This window comes from Metopolophium dirhodum, chromosome 5, assembly GCF_019925205.1.
Source record: "Metopolophium dirhodum isolate CAU chromosome 5, ASM1992520v1, whole genome shotgun sequence".
Taxonomy (NCBI): domain Eukaryota; kingdom Metazoa; phylum Arthropoda; class Insecta; order Hemiptera; family Aphididae; genus Metopolophium; species Metopolophium dirhodum.
Genome location: NC_083564.1, coordinates 27462076 through 27474585, shown reverse-complemented (window position 1 = coordinate 27474585; position 12510 = coordinate 27462076). Strand labels below are relative to the sequence as shown.

The following is a 12510-nucleotide window of genomic DNA, read 5'->3' as shown; positions in this document are numbered from 1 at the left end:
ATAATAATATAATAGTCAGTCAAATGATGGATAAAAGAAAAACAAATTACAATCGCAGTTTTTTATCATACAATAGTTTATGTATAAGCTGTATTCCATATTATTATTCAATAAGCAAATATGTAATACTAGAATAAAAATACGTGGCAGTGTGGGTGAAGTCTAGCGATACGAAAAGGAATTTTGGTTTTTTTTTTAGACGAAGATTAGAAAAATATGAGTAGATTTATTTTCGTTAATTTGTATATACTCTCCGTAGATTTTACAATTCCAGTTATCATTTTATTAGGAGGTTTTTAAGATTTCCCGTGGCTAGGTATATGACAGTTAATCGATATTATGCCAGTTGTGTAACTCTATAGTATATATTATATATTGTATATACCGTAGAGGTAGTTTAAGTAATCGGCAAAAGTGATAATGGTGCCCATATTGAGTATTTGAGCGTGTGTGGTATAGGCACTATAGGCATTGGCGGACTATGGAGGTAGGTAAGCACTCGGCATTATGCGTTATATAGGTATAGGTACAACGATTTAAGGGACAAGGGCACGGCCTTGATACACGCCTGCAGCTCTTATGGAGTGGATGACTTTTTGGAACTTGTATTTCACTCGTGGTTCATATTGTTCGAAATAAACAAGTAAAATACGTTCACAGGATTAAAACAAATAATTTATGTAAATTGGAGCAATTAATGCTTTTCGAACTCCGTGTTGCAGATGTTGATCGGTCTCAGTGGCTGATGATTCGCCAGAAAAGTTTAAGAGTCTAGACAATCATGCTGGATGGCAGACACGCGTGCACATTAATGTATGTATTATATAAATAAAGAATAATAAACCATTATAAACACAATACATATTGCGTGTTGTAGGTCGCGTCCGGTGTAAGTAATCGGACGACCGGATAAACAATTTTATTATTAAAATTATTACATATCAAAATATACTGAAATATGATATGAGTGATATGACACATATTATCGAAGACGTGTTTACAACGACCAAATATTATATTGAGATCAGCTTGTCGCCACATAAAACAGGTTGTTTCATTTTTATTTTGCTGTAGGTACATAATATTATAATGTAGAATATACGTTGCCTGTTCGGTATTTTATTTTATCTATTTCCATTCGAATTCTTAAATGCATTCCTCGTCACGTCCACGTACATAATATATATATATACTATTGACGAGCACGCTTTTATTATGGATCGAACGAATAACAATAATACGTTATCACTGCTCATCAGACAATATACGTATATTCTATAATACTTTCTACAATTTATAATAACATAGTAGTTAACCATTCGTACACGCAACCAAATATATTATGTATTTATAACATTCATAATTTCGTCATTCGTAATGGTGTTTTAATGTTGCATATATCGCCAATTGAACTTATATATTATACTCTCAGTAACAATTTCTACACAAGTTAAGTGAGCCAAACAATTCGATTTCGGATTTCCCAACAGGCACTATAGGGTTGTTGACTAAACAGCATTTTGTTATTAATTTTATTTTATATTAGGGACATTTAAACTTAAGGTACCTACCTTAAGTTTAAATATAGGTGCCTACATAACTATAATAGTTGTATTAAAATTTCCACCCGTTACCGTTAAGGATGTTTACATAATATTATACCTATGTAATATGTTTGTTATAGCATTTATGTTTTTATACTTTTTTTTCTAAAAAAATATTTCCATATTTTAACGGTTATTACCTATTTATTTATTATACGTATTATTTATATTTTGTAAATATAACGTATTTTTATAAACCGATAACATTTGCGTTCCTATTTTAAAATTTAACTGTTATTGTGGGTGGAGTATATGAGTGAAAATAGAACCATTGTTCGAATTGACTTCGACCGAAATATAATGAACTTACGTGTGTATAGTTTAAACTTGACCGTCGTTGTTCAACCAATCATAACATACATTTATATTTTATATACAATTTTTTCTATAACTAGAATAATTCCTCACGTACGTTGGACGGTCGTGTGACTATTTTTTTAGTCTGCCATTATTTCTGTAGATATTCTTGGTACCTATATTTGGTCACGTTTCATTTGCTAAATAAGTAAATCGAAAATACATTGTCATCTAACGCACACTGTAAGACTACAGTTATAGTTGTTTCAGGGTATAAAAAATTATCTGACTGTGAAGACGGGTGATACCTATGTGTAGTTACTAATTTGTATCATTATTCTTTCTCAATGGTTCTATATAAATATAATATGTTATATTATATAATATGTAGTTTATTCATATAAACAAATAATTAATTATGATTTAAAATGAAGTTGTTTGTTTGTTGAAAATAAGTAGGTATAAAGTAAATGAGTAAATAAGTAAGAGCCTGCAAATTGTTCTTGTATAAGTTCCTATGGATCATAAATGCGCACGAAGTCGAACCCAACCGATGGGAATATATATTTTTTTACATTAAAATATAAATACAAATTATACAATACAGTCGATTAAAGTCTATATAGGACTGCATTTACATTCGACTTTAAAATAACTAGACGAAGGTGTTTAGGTTTAGACACGGAAGTATGAAACATTATAGTTACTATAATAGGTACTCTAGCTATGTATACATTTTAAAGATAGGTACCTAATTATATATTTTCTACTTTAATATAGGATATATTTTAACTCGTATATTACCCACCAGTAGGCAGTATAAATTTAGAAAATTAGAAAAGTATCAAATTATACGCTTTGTAATAAATTGCTGTGATAATTATTTCGGAAGTTTTGGTATTGTATATTTGTACATAAATTATTTACGATTTTTAATCGATTCTGATGTGTGTGTGTCTATTGGACAACGAACACATAACAATATATATAACATTTATATATATGGTGCCTAATACATATTATCGCGGAAAGAATTTTGTAGAAATTTGCAATTTGAATACAATATATGTAATTAGGTACTAATTACACATCACTAGGGGGCTCCGTTGTATGCAACCCGAATCCCATGGTCTTTGCTCCGCTTCCACCGACCACCTCGGCGAAACACACCTCGAACTTGTGTCTCGACTGTCTCTATATAAGCCGATTGATTCGTCTTCTGTTTGCCATTCATTCGCCACCAGATATTCCACAAAGAGAAATAACTTGTACAATGATGTCCGAGTTTCCGAACGGAACAACAACAAAATCACAGTTTGAAACGCATTCAAGTTTGGCCCACATTTCAAACGGCAACGTGGCGGATTTCAGTACGTGATAGAAATATATAGGTATACATATTGGCGTATGTGCGAAAAGTATTTGTTCCGGATTCGATCGGCCTACGAAATACCAATATATATAGAATACTAGGTGTATATATATATATTGTCTTTCTTTTAAATTAAAAACAACCCTCGGCTGCAGTGGCCAGTATTGCGGGATGGATTGACACGGACCCGTTTTGACGGATGACGATGGTACATTTGCATATTAGTATATATATATATATATATATATAATATATTATATATGAATATGATCAATATGGATTACATAAAAATTGACGAACGGATTCATATTGCGTTATACCATATGTCTGAGATCTCGTTGACCCGGGTCCTATATATTTTGTTCATACACCCTAACGTCTATTGAGAAGATTTGCGGCAACGATGAATTTGACAGTGGCAGAGATATAGCCGGGGTTTAATTTGGCGATTTGGCCAGCAATTCCGGAAGTTGAGAACTTAATATGTATGTATTTATGTATATATCTATATATTTACAATAATATGTATTTATAAAATATATACGAATAACACAATAATATAATAAATTAATATTTATATAAGCGGTAAAATAACATTATAATATAAAAACTCGACCGTATTAAGAAAATACTATCTTATGGTGATGGTTGCAGTGGATTCGACAAATTTCCATTAATTTGAGTTTGCATGTTGTATAATTGTTGTCAAAAGTTAATCATATCTTAAGATGAGTTTGATGTGTAGTAACAATATAGATGTAATATAGGTACAATATACTACCTATGTAAAATATACTTTCATTATTACATATTATAATAATGAAGATATATTGAGAGAAATTGAGTTGTATATAATATACTAATTTACTATTATATACCTAATATCCTAATATATTATATTTATATATTTAAATATGTACATTGTACATGGATATAACTACAACGAGTCTGACTAAGTCTTAGACACCAAGAACTGTTAATTGTACTTATACTCGTATGTAGGTACAACGATTTTATCTCTTTTTAGAATATTTTTTGTACATCAATGGAACCACAGCGGGGTATCTGAACGCGAAAGTCATTGACACGGTTTAAAACCATAGGGAATATACAAGAGAGGAGGCGATAAGAAGACAGATATAGAGAGAGAGTGGTTGCGATGTACAACAGGAATCATACGATATGTTGTACAAGTACAAGTACAACTAAAAAACATAATTATTACTGGGTAAGCAAATGCAAAAATATATTTGTAAAAATTGGTTTTAGGTATGATTTTTGTGAATAATATGTATAAATATATATTAGTATGTATGATAATATATCGAATGTTAACTAAAAAAAAGAAAGTTTAATTATAAAACTTTTAACAGACCTGCAAGGATAGGAATTTGAAATTATCGAATTTTAATAAACAAAAACCAATGCATTAATTCTCCTATTTATGTAATTAAATCGTGGGGGGTGAAGGGTTCCAGCTCCCCCCCTTGAAATCGTATGCAAATTGTTTTTGTTATATTATGATATATAGGTACTAAGGTTAAAGTATTGTATTAGAAAATATTTAACAAGTATTACATATTATAAGTTATAATTATATATACTATACTTACCATTCAATACATTATACACATACTGTATTATATTTACGAAACACAGCATATTATACTGACGGTTTCTTTTTTAAACAAATTTTTAGTACAATTATTCAATGTATATTTTATGGCCCTCAAAATAAACTGATATATTTAGTTGACATCATACCTCGACCCTTACTCGGTACTCGGCGTGGATGTTTATAATATTTAACCCTAACAGCTCAATTTTCTATTATACTCTAGAATTATACTGTCGTCGTGGTCTATTATCCGTGAAGTCACTACACACGCATGCAGATGTGGATCTATAAATTTGAAATGAGGAGGGGGGCTACATTTTTTTCCAGAAAGACGACAAATATAATTTAAGTATAACTAGGTGCCTATATTAGAATTAGATAATACTATTCCTTACAAAGTTATGACAAATTTGACAACAATATTGACAAATAACAATTATAATAATTCTATTTTAAATTTAAGGATGGGTCATATTATAATTTATATCAATTATATCGTATATGTATTTATTATGTACATTGTACAGTATACCTATTATACGTATTATGTGAAAATTTAAAATTGTAAAATACATTAGGTACATTGCTATGTATTATGGTTTAATAATTCGCAATCCGCAGAATATTTGTACAAATACCGATCGAACTATAATGTGTATACATCAATATATCATACAAAAAAAAAAAAATCGCCAGCTCATAACAATTTATAGTAAACAAATAAGGCTTTCATTTGAAAAAATAAGTTTGTGTCACTTGTCGAATGTCTCAAAAAAAAATATCAAGAAATTAAAATAATTATTAAACAGTGTCATTATTATAATTGAAAAGTATAATATTCGTCTTGAGACCTGAATATTCGAAAAATCAGAACTTGAACGAATGTAAAGGATAAAACGGGGTTGAACATGGTCGGTGAATCACCCTGTATAATATAGGTACGGTCGCGGTCGAGGTCGCTGCAGCAGCAGCTCTGCAAAGTGATATTGCTATTTGCGGGTCGGCGTACCGCTGCTCGAACTGGTCCGCGCCTGATCGCAGAGGCGACGAGCCGGACCGCGGGCCACCGCAGGGGCGGGCTCAGACGCTCAGTCGCGCATCAGACGCTGTGCGGACCACTCGTTTCCCGATATCCACATATGTAACAGGTACTGTGATATTATCGCTTGCCTGCTGCAGTGTCGTCGCGCGATATCGCCGCACATACGGGACGAAATACGCCGCGTCCGTACATCATCGCGACGACGCCAATACACAATTATTACAATAAATTATTGTACGGTGCACAACGCGGTCGCCGTCGTAAATATTGTAACAATTATTTGTTGATTCTGTAATATTATCATCTCGTCCGCGCTGCAGCTCGCGGCGCACATGACCCGCGCTAGCATGCGGTACTCACAGCGACGGTGGTGCAACGCGGCTGTCCCGGTGCTGGTGCTGTCGGCGCTGGTGCTGTTGACGCATGGCGCCACGATCAAGTTCGACCAGAGTCAGACGGGCGACTACAATCTGCAGATACACTTGAAGAACATCGAACTGTACGCGGTGTTCGACGACTCCGGCGGTGGCGACGACGAAGTGAGCAAATGTTACAATTAGCTGTATAATATAATATTACGTCGTTACAGGGTAGGGATTGGAATCTTAAAGATTTCTTGTACGTTTGTACTTTGTTCCTTAGAGAAGCGCAACGATTTCGGTTTTCGGTTCTTACACGAACTGTTATTATTTACACCGACAAATTATAACTATTTTATTATAATATTAAACTATATTATATTAAGAAATTAGAATTAGCTGCATGGGGGGGGGGGGGGGGTGGGGGCTTCTATAATTTAATATTTGGGATGACTCAGCACCCTCCCCGCAACCGCAATCAAACCCATAACTCCGCTATGTAGGTTCTTCAAATTTAAAAATGTCGGATTGGTTAATATCGATTTTAACTAATTCCAATACAATCCAAGAATGGTTCACAGCTACATATCGTCTGTCGAGTCGTGACCAGAAGTCGAGCTGCAGAAGTCCCAACTCTAGAAATCATGGATATCATGATCACAATGACAAATATCAGAATACAATAAAAGGCACACGGTACGGTGGATGACATATATATTTGAAGCCGGCCTTACCAGTAAATAAAAATTTAAATAAAAAACGACTAAAGCCACAAGGAAAAATGTCTTTATATTTTACTAATATATTTAAATAAGGAATATTTATTTATATTTTTCTAACATATTTCAATAAGGAATCTTTATTTATATTTAAATATAAAATGATAATTTTAATACAGGATTTTGGTTCCAATACTTTTATAAAGTTCAAGTTATTTTCGGTACGGTTCCAGTCGTTGGTTGTAAGCTTGAGAGGTTATATGATTGTTACCGTTATAACAATACATTTAATACGATTATAGGTAGGTAGGTACCAACTATAAATTATCGATTCAATTTGACCGGCGCCGATAATATAATATAGTTGTAGAATAGAATGTAATTGGCGGTCTATAAGATCGAATCTGTTTATAACATTATATTATTGTGTGAATTCACATAATACAGACAACACGCTGTTATGATATGTTGTGATTAGAATGTTACGATTGGGTGCCTTATTCTCTAACAAGTCTTTTAAGCCATTTCCATGTGTATGTAGGTACATATCTTCACATAGGTATTCTATTGTAAAAATAATATTTACAGATTGTGCATTTTCTAATAAACTAAAAAAAATATATTTTATATTTATACGTTATATCCTATATATAATATATATAATACACATTTTATTCGATCTACAGAGACTTAAACGCGCTGTTTTACATAAATAAAGTATTATAATAAAATAAGTTATTCATGTTACTGTGAGCCTCATCACAGTGTGAGGTAAATTTTTTAGACAGCCATCGTTTTGAAACGATTATGTTATAAACAATAGTACTAAAAATAGTAAATACTGAATACTTACTACATCCATAAAAAAGTGGTTTTACAATGGTGTTATTTTTTTTTTTATCCTGTATACAAAATTTCTACCAGAAGAAGTGCTTTGATTTCAACATATAGTACCTTATCTTTTAGAAAATTGGATCAAAATGGTACTTTACAGAGGTAATTTTTCGATTTTCTCAATGATTATACTTAATGCCACATGAAAAACTATACCGACAAATTACGAAAAACCGCTTAAAATAGGATTTTAATTTCTAACGCTTTGTCTACCACCGTAGCAACGAATAAGAAATAATAATATTATAATATTAATTCAACTTAAAGGCTATAATAAATTATAAAAATATAAAAAATCCAGACTGATAAACCGTCTCCGCTCAGAATCATTTTTCTTATACAATGATATTATATCATTGAATTCAAGTCAAATACAATCCATTATACATTGACCCACTTGTAACTTACTGTACAGCAGAGCGACATCTACTTACCCGCTTTTTTTTTCAAATATTATATTATAATTTATAACCTACGTTTTAAAAGCAAATTTTTCGACTCGGTCGTATAATATAATATACTTAGGTAAAATCCGTGTACGGTGTACCCACCTATATAGCATACGAAAGAGTCATAGCAAATAATATATAACTTATAGCATTAAACATTTTAGGCATTTTTTGGTGTAGAATCTTTAAAAGACTGTAGGTACATTTATGGCCATTTAATGGTTAAAAACTTCTTATTTTTTTTGACAAAAACCTATATATTTTTATTTCATAATTAGATGTAGATTAGTTTGCTAAAAGCTAAACTGTTGATTATTGGATTTTTTTTTATTCATCGTAATAGTGTAATACATTTCGGCTGTGCGTTGCAACGGCCATTAACTACCTTTATAAAATATTTTTCTTAATCTAGTTTGGTTCTTTAAGAAATAATAATAGGTATTGGTTTTGGTTAGTTTCTGGATGGCTCCTTCTATGGCGTTGCGGCGTTGGGTATTTTGCTTCCTACGAGTTCCTCTGTGAATTTACGGCATTCTATTATAGAAGTACCTTACCGTTCTTGTAACTCAACAGATTTCGGGTGGTGGCCGGTGGGTCATACTTGGACATTAGAAAACCTCGAGTTTTCCTGGCATGTCCAATTCGTAGTCTATTTAGAAGAGTTATAACTATAAATATATGTAGGTATTCAAACTACCTATGAGGCTATGCGTGTACAATTTTTTTTTAAATTTAATAACAAAACATGACTACCATAAAAAAAGTATTGCCAGTTATAGGGATATAATCCATCTAAATCCGTCAGACACGCATAAATAATGCTGAACACGCCTAACCTATACTTAACACGATTTTTGCGCAGTATGAAGACTTACCTGACTACACGGATGAAGGTCCGTCCAAACCACCGCAGAACTCGTCCACGACTTATACTCCGACATCGAGCACGGCGGCCACCGCGGCTGTTGTAAGTACGAGTTCACCGGCGCTGGCGTTACTTGACCCGTACTCGCCGTCCAACAGCGACAAAATTGTTCAGATGGTCGAGGCTCTAATCGCTAGTAACGGAAACACTTCCGACTTACCTACCGAACAGCCACCGTCGTCGGTGATCGCCGTCACATCATCGCCGTTGTCGTCGCCACCTCCATCCGGTCAGTCACCGTCGACTGTCGCCACAGCTTCCGCAACCGCGTCCGCAACGAACAGCACGGCCAACCGGAAGTGCGGACCCGGATATTTCAGGGATCCGATGGGCCGGTGTCGGCGCATCCGAAAACCACATTTACCGTGAGAATAGAATACATACATATATATTTAGGAATATTATGCTATAATATTATAAGTCACAACGTACCTACCTATTAATAGTCGCTCCCCAGACTCCATTATATTTTATCCTATACATTTCAGACTACAAATAACAATAAAAAAATGTAAAATAGGTAGGTACCTTCCAATATAAATATAGCTAATTTTTAATTGAGTTTCAAATGAGAACCATTCTTTTTTATTTTTAATTGTTAGCTGACGGTTTTTTTTTAAATAGTTGTTAAAAATATTTCTTAGGCTAATAGTAATATAATATAGTATGTTGCATATAATATGTTTGTTTGTATGATGGGTGGAAATCTTCCCCCTCCCCTCTAAGAGATTAATGTATTATGATACCAATGTATGGTATGGCAGTTGGTTGGAGACCTGTGTCGGAGAGCGTCCTCCTGAGGCCAGACCGTTGAATTGTTAAATAGAATCTGAAGTGTTGTTTATAGTACTTTTAGTTTATCCACTGCTAACTATTTAAAAGCAAAAGTCAAATAATAATAGTTAACATAGTTAATGGTAGGTAGGATTTACCTAATTATGAAAATCAAAATTCCTACGAGTAGTTTTTGAGTTATTAAAATTCAAGTTCCCAGGATAATGTCCATCATGTAATGGCCATAGACATTCAGTCTTAAATTTGGGAGTGCTAAAATGTTTTAGCCCAAAGTGACCCATGGGGACTTATAAAACAATAGGCCCATGGTATAATACTATAATGGGCTTGTAAGATTGTTATGGTGATTTGAAAATTGTAGTCATTAATATTAATAATTTGTAAAAATGGCCCAAGTATAATAAATACTAGGTCCAGTTTTACGTCTATTTTTTATTTATCTAAAACCATTTTTAAGGTCTATTATCCTTAATACAAATATTTTAATAAGTGAAAAATTACTCATTCAAATTTTGAAATAAGTACACCAACATTTTCTACAAAATTACCCACTAAATAGTTTTCAGAAAAAAGGGGGCTTATCATTTGAAAAAACAGAAGTTTGTATCGCCACAGGACTTTCCTTAAGCAGGTAGTACAAAAAAATTCAAGAATTTTAAAATAAGGCCCATGAGTATATTTAAAAATCAGAATTTGAATAAATTCATTGTTAAAGGAAAAAATGGGGGTGAGCATGCTTGGTGAATCATTCGGTATATAATAGTATGTATACATAAAATATGTACGACCGTGGTATTATTAGTGCATTACCAATACAAACTGGAATAAACTCATTCTTATAAACAATATTTTTCTCCCAAAAAAAGCTGGCGAACCCCCTGGACACTACTGTAAATACCCTGTAACACTCCTAAATATTTTAGTAGCCCCCCCCCCCAAATTGTAACTTTACACGGGGTCACTTTACATTGTATAATATAACCCCCCTAAAAATTCAACCAAATGTCCGCCTATAAGTAAGCAGCTGCAGCAACTACTGTTGTATATGCGTTTTCGAGAACCAATCGTAACGGTTTTTGCGATCAATTTTCGTCGGTGTACGTCGTACAAACATTTATAGGTACACATTATTAAAATCAAATACCTGCCTCACAATAATTATAATAATATTATTAGTTATACCGTTTTTCTGGGTACCTACACGAATAGCACTTTATACTATTTATAGGCGTACATGTGCATATAATATTATATTTTACAGTTGTACAAATTTGAGTGTGTGAGTGCGACTTCAAGTTTCAACATAATATTACACATTTTAATATCATTTATCGCCGCACGAAACCAGTTTGAATCGCAATAAACCAGCCGTCATGTACCTAAGTCTATAGTAAATCGAGCGTCATTATAATAATATAATATATTTTATGTAATAATAATGGTGATAATAACTACAAATACATCATGTTTCTACGTTTCTATAGAACTCGTTCCGGGCGCCGAACAGGGTTCGGTTGAAATTTCAAATTAGATATAATATGACTTGCAAAGTATTGCTAACGTCTAGTATTATATGACATCAGAAATGTTGTTAATAATATTATTGTTTGATTGAAAGGTGTTTGTGTGGCATGACTTTAATTTTTGTTTGTTTGAAGGTAAATTTTCCATGCTGCGTCTGGAGGTCTGGACGCTGCAGGGAAGACGTACCTACCTTTATTGTACTATAATATTGTTTTAATTAAAACGGTATAGGCGTTTATGTGCCTGTACATTAACATTATCCGTCATTCGATTTTATCTCTTGCCTCTGCAAATTCATGTATCGGAAGCCAAATTGTAAACCGCGAAAACATCGCTCATAACGTCTGCAGTTTCGGAATTGATAATCCGTGATTTTAACACCACATTACCACAATTAATATTATATAATATCTAATTTGTTTTGTGTTTCTAGGTTTTTGCAAATGGTACACACTCCAGGAGTGATCAAGTCATTCCAACCACAGCAAAGGACCACCGAAGACGTTAGTGTGTTGAAAAATTAAAAGAAAACATAGACTAAATTAATTTTGTTTTCATAATATGCTCACATACTGCTCCGAACGAATTACGTTTTAATATTTATTATTTATTTATTTATTATTTATCTCTAATCGTACCTACTTAATCATAAGAGTTTCCATATATTATTATAATATTTAACCGTGTAATTATTTATACATTTTTTAAAATAAATGCTATTCACATGATATTGTTTGAACTTAAATATCCAAATTTGTAGTCATTATTAATTTTTTGTTTCCAAAAAGTAAATGCTGGATGAGATGAATGTTACATATGTTATAGATTTAGTCATGTTTAAATATTTTAATTCAATACTTATGAATTTGTATAACTGTTGATTACTTATTTAAATGTAAATCTAGGGTAATT

General features: G+C 32.5%; 1 protein-coding gene across 1 annotated transcript; it reads left to right on the top strand.

Moving 5' to 3' along the window:
* Nucleotides 1–5972: 5972 nt before the first annotated feature.
* Nucleotides 5973–12326, top strand: LOC132944268 (uncharacterized). The gene is made up of 3 exons (XM_061013525.1): nt 5973–6472; nt 9217–9644; nt 12032–12326. Exons 1-3 carry the CDS (start codon nt 6266–6268, stop codon nt 12120–12122), a joined length of 726 nt encoding a protein of 241 aa, XP_060869508.1. The 5' UTR covers nt 5973–6265; the 3' UTR covers nt 12123–12326.
* The last annotated feature ends 184 nt before the right edge of the window (nt 12327–12510 follow it).